The sequence below is a fragment of the Scylla paramamosain genome, chromosome 24, assembly GCF_035594125.1.
Source record: "Scylla paramamosain isolate STU-SP2022 chromosome 24, ASM3559412v1, whole genome shotgun sequence".
Taxonomy (NCBI): Eukaryota; Metazoa; Arthropoda; class Malacostraca; order Decapoda; family Portunidae; genus Scylla; species Scylla paramamosain.
Window position 1 is genome coordinate 3,032,125 of NC_087174.1, and position 10,376 is coordinate 3,042,500.

The window sequence follows — 10,376 nt, forward strand, 5'->3', positions numbered from 1 at the left end:
GTAAACCAATGTTTTTCTATCCTCTATCTCTATCCCTTTTCCTTCCTCTCTCTGGACTCCTACTTGATACTATAGTTGTAAGTGGTCTTCTCACATCTACGTCTCAAATTCTAATGTGATTAGTCATTATTTACAGTTTTCACTATTCCAGCCATGCATAAATAGTATAATTTCCTTGTATAAAATCATAATTCATATTTTATACTTCTCTCAGTCTTTTACAGTCTTTCTTATGGTGTCCATTTCACTCAAAACCTTAATCCTCCTCCCTACATTTTTTAAGTTCTCTTCTTGCACTCTGTGTGAAAGAAATAATATATGCACCTCTACAGTACAATGGCTGGGAAATACAGTTCTCTCTAGTTAATGTTAAAGAATCATGACACTGTAATTTGCACTCTACAGGAGTATCTCTACTGGCTGATTAATGCAAGGATAAGTGATGTGTGACTGGAACTGGGCATAAATATAACCAGTAATGAGATGAGTACTGATCTTGTATAGCTAAGTATCAAAGCTACCTTTCAATGTATACCAGCATTACATGTGGGCAAAAGTTCACATAGTTTACATAAAACTGGTTATTACCACATTATATACCTAAAAAAATAAGAATAAAGATAAATAAATAAATAAGAAATAAGAAAACTGATTCAGTCATCAAATATATAAAGCATTAGCATGAAAACAAGGATAGAAAGTAGTACAGTTTGAAGGAGAGGAAAGGATGGAACACACTGCAACACCACACTACACAACACCCAGAACACATGCAGGTTCTAGAGAATACCCACAAAGAATTTGCTTCCTCATTCAGATCTATCAAGTCTACAATCCTCTCTCTAGCCTGAGGAGTGGCTGGCTTGAGCGGAGAGCTACTGTCCAGTGTCCCCTCACAAGCATGGGGGTTGTGTATCACTGGGTGAGGGGAGACCTGGGGCCCCTCTTGCCCAACCCCAAGCCTCTCCATCACCTGCTCTAACTTGGCTCTCAGTGGGCCAATTAAAGACTGGATCTTGAACGTGTCACTTCCCACTGGATGACTCTGATCCACACTTGTGTATTCACTGCAGTTATGCCTGAAGTGGCCAAAGCTTCATTACCAGAGTACACAGGAGATCAAAGGACAGCAGACAACACCACAGGACAACTGAGGCTTGTACTGACACAAAGCTCAGACATACAACACACAGTCACAGTTTCGTCAAGTGCCACAGTCACAAGATGAAAAGCACTGTTACCCAGCAATCTCTTACAGCTCAAATACTTTGCATGTATCAACATCTTTGCATTGCCTTTGTCTGACATGCTGGGTGACATGGCATTTCATGGAGTTGAGAATAATAAAATCTAAATTCAGGAAAGAGAAAACATTTGAAGACCAAAAAATAATAAAAGAATTATCAATGAGAAATATAATGACAGAAATCTGGAAACTAGATGAAATACAGAAAACATCACAAAATAAGATAAAAGTATGGTATAGAATGCAATATATGAAAAAGGAAAATAGATACTAACAGTCCAGACAGACACACACACACACACACACACACATACACTAAAAAATATGCACACAAAATGATTTAAATCTCAAGAAATGTGATTCCAGTGCCTGCTGAACTTAAGGCAAAAAAGTGAACCCAAATGGTGAAGATAGAGCATATCCATAAAAGTGCAAGACAATCTTTAGGAGTGCACTAACGTGTCCAGTTCAATGAGGTTGGTGTCGACAGGAGGGGTGGATTCAGAGTCCTGTGTTGGTGAAGAGGTGGTTGGGGCAGCAGTCTTGTTGTTCTCAGGTTCCTCCTCAGGCTTGGGATGCATCAAGGTGAATGGAAGTTCTGCAACCAAGTCTCTGTAACCATAGGACAATATTATTGTGTTATACAGAGCCATAAATCTTCAATAAATTAAAGAATCAGTCACTGACTGGTAAAGGTGAATCACAATTGTATGAATGTTAAATTTCTAGTTAACAATAAAATAATTTTGCCTTTTGTCCTGATTCCTAAATCCTAATTATGTATTTGTAAGTAAAAATCACAAAAAAAGTATCCCAAAATATGGAAAAATGCATAAAATGTTAAAATTCAAAATCTATAATTGATTCCAATTACCAAACAACTTTACAATTTGTGATTAATTTGTATTGCTGTGGAAATTTCATATGAGGAAATCCAGGAGGAAAAGAAGAATATCTTTCTTCCAGAGTTCATGTCTGTAGTCTTGGAAAAACTGTGACAAGCAAATTCTAACTTAGATTAGCTGTCTAATGTGCTGAACTGCATGCAGAAATACATATATGGAAGACAAGTCTTCTAACATAAACAATACATAACACTAAGGAACAAGGATGAATTCTGCACAATGATGTGGAAAAGGCAAACAAGACAAACATGTACTCACCCAACAAGGGGTCCTAGGATGAGCTTGACTTTTACCTTGTACTGCACTATAATGCCCAAGTTCTCCTTCTGGGAGGAGTCAGTGATTCTAGAATAAAAAAGATTGAGAGTTATGGTGGGCAATTATGGAAAACTGAGATGAGATTTGGCTTTCCTGAGGCAAACACCAGGGATAGCATAGTAAACCCTCAGTTTTCTAAAATATCAATTTTTTGGAAGAAAGAGGGGGTGACATCTTATAGATCAAACTTTGTTATCACTTTTATACAAAGTTTTATAAGGTAAAGAGTTGATAAGGTAAAGTATCATATGCTAGGGGTATGCATGCATCAGCCATGTATAACTGATGAGTTTCTTCACTTTGTGTTATTTACAACACCTGCAGTAAAATCCAGTCTCTAAGATTTCAGCTGACAGTTTTCCCTCCTTTCTAAAGCAGAAAACTGATGGTTCATAGTATATATATATATATATATATATATATATATATATATATATATATATATATATATATATATATATATATATATATATATATATATATATATATATATATATATATATATATATATATATATATATTTTTTTTTTTTTTTTTTTCATAATCACTAATCTATATTATCAACTTATTCTAATTACAGAGACACTCCACAGCATGCAGAAATTACTACACAATTAGCAGTGAAGAAGTACCATTAATTAATAATCTCAGATGATATTTATTATAGCATAACTACCTGGGTACTCAGCTAATAACTAACCTTTATGTTCATAACTAGGGACTAAATTTGAAAACTTGTTAAATACATGTACCATATATCTCCTTACCAATCATGATGACTGGTAACAACACAATAAGGAGATAAATTTTTGCCAGAATATTAATGAAAAGATTATACATAATGATGCTAAATGATAACTTATGAGATTTAATAAAAGTGTGACATTTTCTAGAAATGAGCTCTATGCCACTGCAAAGTTTGCATGCATTTACAAGTACACACACACACACACACACACACACACACACACACACACACACACACACACACACACACACACACACACACACACAAGACCCACGCTGTCACACACCAGTCTCACTGACAAGTGTGGGGGCAAAAGTGTGTGAAAGAATGATGAAAAAGAAATAGACCAAATTTTTGGAAGATAATAAAATCCTTACAAAACTTGTTGTGTTATTACTTGATAGCAAATGATTTAATACAAGAGAGAGATGGTTAGACAGACAGCATTTATCTAGACTTGAGGGAGCCATTACATGAGGTGCCACACAAGATTTATAAGGAAATTAAAAAAGATAGGTGGTCTAAGTGGTCTGCTAAAATGGATGGAGAATTTCTTAAAGAACAGAGAGAGATGAAAATGGTAATACAGGGCCAGAAATCAGAGAGGTGCCCAGTATTAAGTGGAGTCCCCCAAGGGTCAGTGTTGGCACCTGTAATGTTTGCAGTGTATGTGAATGATATGGTGGAAAATGTAACCAGCTATGCAAGTCTTTTCACAGAAATTTATCCTCCCTCATAGAAACACAGAAGCAGGGAATGGACTGGAGAGGGAGGTGGTCTGTGCAAGGAATATTCATGAAGGAAAAGAAGGATAAGAATAGTTATGGAGATGGGACAGTACAAGCTTTGCTCCTTTCCCGTGTCGCAACTTGGTAAATACAACTAGGTACACATACGAGTACACACACACTGAGCTCTTTCAGTAGGGGAATGGCTGGCTGGGTGACCAGGTGACTGTAGGTGAATAGGTGAAACACACACACACTCACACACACACACACACACACACACACACACACACACACACACACACACACTGTGTATTAACAGAAGACTAGCACTGAAAACAATGAAAAGTTCTTATGTAAGTATCCTTTACAAAGTGTTGATCCTTGCTATGAAACCAAAATCATTCACACCACATCACATTAGTTGCTAAACTGACACAGAATAAAAGGAGAAGGAAAGAAGAAAGAAAGAAAGAAAAAGAACTAAAGTGAAACATTATTTGAAAGAAATATATATCATAATTAGGAGAAAACTTCAGATTTTCTGTGGGAAGATGGAGATATAAAAAAAAATAGCATATAAAAAAGTTCATTATATATGTAAGAACACCATTTGTGAGGCTATAACATCCTCAACACCTACACTACTTACTGTGGCTGCACCTCAAGACTGAATGAGTTAACAGTATGCTTCATTTGTTGAATATTTATCTATTTATTTATTTTTTTACTGCAAACACTCCAAGGGTGTGTGCAAGGCTAGGCAGGAGGCAGGGCAAATGGCAGTGACTGGAGGCAAGTGCCAGCACTGCTATCAAGGGGACCAATAGATGGGAGGTTATGACTTCAGATAACAAACCAATTTGTCAAATTCTTTAAAAAAAATATTATAATAAGGTTGTTGTTTAAGAATAATACTTAAATGGGCAAACATCTGCTGGTGGTGTTGTAAAGGTGGTACTGCTATAAGGTACTGCTGGTTTATAGTGGGGAATGATGGAACCTTTTAGTAGCTTAAATAAAAAAACTCAAAGCTGAGAGCTGAACACATGTTGCTGAGTATTAATGATATCTATCTTGAGTATATCAAAGATGTAATTCCCAACAAGAGTGTATGGTGCATATTACTGTTATCTATACCTCACTAGATTAGTAGAATATTCATCTGATATAATATAATAGCTGTACCTACAATCTATTCCCCTAAAAAAAACATTTACACAGACATAATTGTTGTTAAAAGCAAGGGGACGCACTGAGCTATAGCATCATTCCAATGTCAATCATGCGTGTTTGTGTTGGGGCACCAGTGGGCGGGGCCACCTCCTGTGTGCCATGTTTGTGAGTTGCTCTATGCATGACACTGCCACAACGACACTCCATACAGACTACCCGTGTCCACACACTGCACCGAGGAGCCGTAAGGTCCCCCAGGGCATGTCTGCACCGCTGAGCTGCAGTGAGTGAGGCCACACACTTGGTACTCACACAGTGGAGGACGCAAGGTTGGTGTCCTCGTCCTTGAGCTTGCCATCAAGGGCCAGCCCCCACTTGTCCCGGTTGTTGGTGAGCAGGGGTGTCAGCGAGAAAACTTTACTGACGGAGAAGCCAGGCCCCACAGGGCACCCTTCCCTGGAACACAACCACGCCTCTGTCACCACCGCCACGACCCTCTACCACACCCACACAACCTGTGCTCCCTCACTGTGGCACTCCTTTTTTGTGGCTGCACACATGTTCTCTGTGTGCAGCCTGAAAGGGAGGTGCTGAGGGAGCACATATGCTGGAGGCACCTCCACCTGCTGCTGCTGCTACTACTGCTGCTGCTGCTGTAATGGCAGACTGAGGGGCTGCCAGGGACGAGGGGTTAGTGTGGGTGCAGTGCTACTTACATGGAGGAGGACGCCAGGTTAGTGTCCTCATGCTTGAGTTGGCCATCAAGGGCCAGGCCGCGCTTGTCCTTGTTGTTAAGAAGCAGTGGCGTGAGGTGCAGCACTTTAGAGAGGGTAAAGCCCGGCCCTACAGGACACCCGTCCCTGCGAACGCACACCAGACACACGTCACCACAGCACCACCACATGGCTGCCAACTTTACCCTGCTGCCCACCACACACCACAGGGAAGGGGGGGGCAGCAGGGCAACTCCTCATGCATGTTTGGGGCAATCAATACAGATAATTTTTATGATCTTAAATTTTGAAAGCAATCTTAAAATCTGAAAGATTTTTTCTTTTATGATGCATTGGAATATTTCAGCCAATGATAATTTGGCTCTGAGTGTAAAGGTGGCAGCCAGCAAACACTGCTACTGATTAACAGGACATTCTTCATGGCCCAAGACTGTGGCCTGAAGAAACTATACAAATATACAAAAATCAGGGTGAGGGTTAGTTAACACAGAAGCTGAGCGACAATCATGGAGGGATTAGAGGACAGGGAGTAATGCTGGATGACTAACCATTGAGCAAAGTGTTCAGGGTCACACTCACCTACAGGTTTTACTCATGTGAGAAACACAATACTCTTCTAATACTTCTCAACCTATATACTGATTTTCAAAAATTTTCATGCAGATGTTATACAGATCTTCCTAAATCAAAACATCTGTAAATTTTAAAATTTAAACTTTAAAAATACTGGTGGTAATGGTATGATAAAAATTTTCATTAGAATGTTTTCTATACAAGGATGGGAGGATTACTTATTTTCAAAGGATAAAATGCAAAACACAGAGCAATACTCAAGCCCAACACACAAAGATGTTATACATGCAACACAAATCCTGTTATTAGCAGCAACCAATCAAATCAAGATGCAAGACACACACACACACACACAGGAGAGAGAGAGAGAGAGAGAGAGAGAGAGAGAGAGAGAGAGAGAGAGAGAGAGAGAGAGAGAGAGAGAGAGAGAGAGAGAGAGAGAGAGAGAGAGAGAGAGAGAGAGAGAGAGAGAGAGAGAGAGAGAGAGAGAGAGAGAGAGAGAGAGAGAGAGAGAGAGAGAGAGAGAGAGAGAGAGAGAGAATCAAAGACAGTGAGGCAGAGGTGTTCAGCCAAACACAGAAATACACAGAATAAATGAAAGTAAGGGAGAGGAAATAAAACCAAAACACCACAGCAGGGTCTGTACCCACAGTGTTATAATGGCACAGGCAAGGAAAGGATGAAGATTTATCCTGGAAAGACTGTAAGAATAATGAGAATAAAAGTAAACTATTATGAGATGAAGAATTAACATCAGAAATGTGGAACCTTGAAAAAAAAAACAAGGGGGAAAATCAATCAAAATTACTGTGGGCAATGCTGTCAAAAAAAACTCAACATCAGCATAAAGGTAAATTAAAATGAGACAGATAAATAAATATAAATGGATCTGAAAAAAGTTCTGCATTGATGTCAACAGACACACTAGATACAGACACCCTGTGCACACCATATTCAACGCAGTACTGACAAAGGCTTACATGCATTGCTGGGTGGCCCTGCTCTGGGGAGAGCATGTGCATCACGTATGTACAAAACCTTTAGAAAAACTCCACTATAGACAAAAATGATTTTGCAATTTTTTCTTGCAAGTTCTGTGTACTTCTGCCATGATCTGATAACTGATTAACATGATTTGTCACAGATGATCCAACTGCAAAATGAATGGATAAATAAATTCAAGTCTATAAAAGTCTCATTTTATCAAATACTAATGAGTTGAGACCATTCCAGCTTCAGTCTGTGCCATACAGCATTGCTGCACTAAAATATACAAGTTACTCTTCATGGAGGAAACATGTAGCCACAACTAAATCACAAATAATAGTGTGGACTACAAACCCATTATCTTGGGTTGCAATCCTTGGCATCAAACTACTTCAGATATTCACCAACACAAATGTGGCAACCCAGTGATGAATATTACATGTCACTGAGTGGTGAATGAATGTCACTCCAAAGAACTATCATCCATGGGGAGAGAGATGAGAGCCACTGCTGCACACCAGCCTTCCTATTACAGATCCTACCATCAAATATCTAAAGATAAAGAGATACTTTTTCAAAGATTTTTCTTTAATTTCTTTTGTGACTAATGGCTGCCTCCTAGAATGTTCAGTTAATATAGAGATTGTTCTGCCACTTGTAATGACACACCACTTACTGAGTGTCATCTGGTGAGCAGGTTTTGGATGGCAGTCATTCAGAGATGAATGTTAATTTCTTAATCAAAGTGAGCACACAGTATCTAAAGTTCCCCTAAAATGTGACTGCCATTTTAAGAAAAGTTAGGCAGTACTTTGAAGAATATGGTGCAAGAGTGCGTGTGCAATGAATATTCATTGGAAGTGTGGAAGAGAATCATTCAATAGGTATTCACTTGTTCTGGCAATACTCAATCAAGTATTTTCTTCAGTAATATTATTATAGATAGAGAATTAAACACTTGATATGGTTATAAAATTATGATTAAGACAAATATAAATGGATTTTCAAAAAGACTTATGTACTTCATTATACTATAAGTGAATACCCCTAATTGTATAACTTATGTATATGCATAATATATTACATACCAACAAAAAGTAATAGGTATTACATGTATTGTGTGGATGGTGGCAGTGAGAAAACAAAGGATGAAGCAGAAGCTCCCTATTCCTCTAACATGTTGACAAAAGTCTTCCTAATGAAGGCTTTGCCAAATGTTAGAGAACAAAAGATCTGCTTCACAATGCAGCTTCTCACCACCAACATCCACACATTTGTCTTACCAATATTACATGTGGTATCTTAATAAGACTTTTACACATTAGAAAATGTATAAAACACACGGGGTGTAAAGGTATAAGATATAATACATGGGTAACAATTATTAATAAGAAACAGGGAGATCACAAATGGACACTGATGGTATGAAATAACATACTTGCTGTTTCTTTTATGTATTCTATGTTACTTTGGAATTATTACTTTTTATTATTCCTTCCTCCAAATTGAGAGAATAAAATATAGCCAATATACTAATTAAGTAAATGAAAAATCTTTGGCTTTTCATAAGTCTAAGCTTACAAACCAATTGCAATACATTACTGAGGACCTATTTTAATGGCAAACATACAGCAATAATAACATAAAACTGTCATAGGAAGAAGAGAGAAAAGGATGCACTCACTCGCTCTCCACCTCAGCCACGGTGCACTTGTACTGGGCTGTTGAGAAGAGGCAGATGTCCGCGAACTGCCGGACTGCAGGGAAAGGAGAAGGAAGCCATAGGTTAGGGCATTGCTGCTCCTCTACTCATGTAAGTGTTAGAGTTTTGATATCTATATTCTTGTCTAGTTTTGATATTTATACTCTTGTCTCTGTCTTTTCCTCTGCTGTGATGGGCTGCTCTCATTATGTCCTCAATATTTACATTATTTTTACTTCATAATTTGAGAACTTTTGTATAATACATTTATGAAACATCTTGATAAGCAGTATCTTACATCATGTAAAAGGGATTTCTAAATGTCTTCTCTCACAGTTGGGTCATATTAAAAATTTCATGAGGCTTGGAAAAAATATTTCTTTATATTATAAGACTGATGAATTATTATCTTAACAGCAAATTTTTTTGTAGGTGGATACTAAAAGGTAATCCACATGAGTTTAAAATAAACATTTTCAATATGTAGCACAGTTATTTTAGTAATAAAGAAATGAGCTTTATTCTTTGTAAAAAAGTGAAACCTAAATAAAAAAAAGCAAACAATGAATGAAATAATGAAATACATCAGCACTTGGTGAAAAAAACTTGTAGTAGTGCACTCACTTGAAACTTTTATTTTTTTAACACTTTTATTCGAGTTGTTCTGTATGTGGACATTGACGGCGACTGTCTCTCCGTGGTAGTACAGCTGCAATCACACAGGAGGCAAGAGTTAGCATACAAGTGATATATTTGTGAGGATGATGCCAACACTACTCAAATAACTGTATCTGCAGAGTGAAGCTATAATATATTGCAGAAATATAATCAATAGTAATTACTAAATAACTAAACCTAGATATTCCTGGTGGTAATGATGAGTGTGCCTGCCAAAGGTACCACCAATGACTGCAGGCATAAAGTGTTATACCAACATTGCTAATAGTCTCACTCTAGTGTTTTATCTTATTATACAAAGTAATGTGTTGTGCCTAAAATGTCACATAAGGGATAAAAAAATAAATTCCTGTAAATATTAGTGTATGAGCCTAGAATGTACAGCTGCCTCTCTGACTGATCAGTAAATCACCAGCATCACTGCTCATCACTGAAGGCAAGTGTGGCACATCACCTCTTTGTCTAAGGAGGCCTCAAGATGCAGCTTGTTAGGGGACATCATGAACTCCTTGCTGACTTCCACGCTGGGCTGGTCGCCTTGCTTCATGGGGGCATACATCACTTTCCTGATGGCTAGTCGC

General features: G+C 37.9%; 1 protein-coding gene across 5 annotated transcripts in view; it reads right to left on the bottom strand.

The window, feature by feature from the left end:
• Window positions 1-10,376, bottom strand: part of LOC135112576 (beta-arrestin-1-like) — a 93,022-nt gene that overhangs the window by 7,435 nt on the left and 75,211 nt on the right. For 3 of the 5 annotated variants that reach the window (XM_064027039.1, XM_064027041.1, XM_064027040.1), the window contains 7 exons: window positions 10,250-10,376; window positions 9,742-9,826; window positions 9,100-9,172; window positions 5,838-5,981; window positions 5,434-5,577; window positions 2,410-2,496; window positions 1,706-1,858 (listed from right to left, as the gene is read on the bottom strand). The exon at window positions 10,250-10,376 is cut by the window's right edge and continues 9 nt beyond it. In XM_064027039.1, the coding sequence (XP_063883109.1) occupies window positions 1,706-1,858; window positions 2,410-2,496; window positions 5,434-5,577; window positions 5,838-5,981; window positions 9,100-9,172; window positions 9,742-9,826; window positions 10,250-10,376 (813 nt within the window). The remainder of the gene's footprint in view (window positions 1-1,705; window positions 1,859-2,409; window positions 2,497-5,433; window positions 5,578-5,837; window positions 5,982-9,099; window positions 9,173-9,741; window positions 9,827-10,249) is intronic. The other 2 variants (XM_064027043.1, XM_064027042.1) reach the window with 2 other exon arrangements.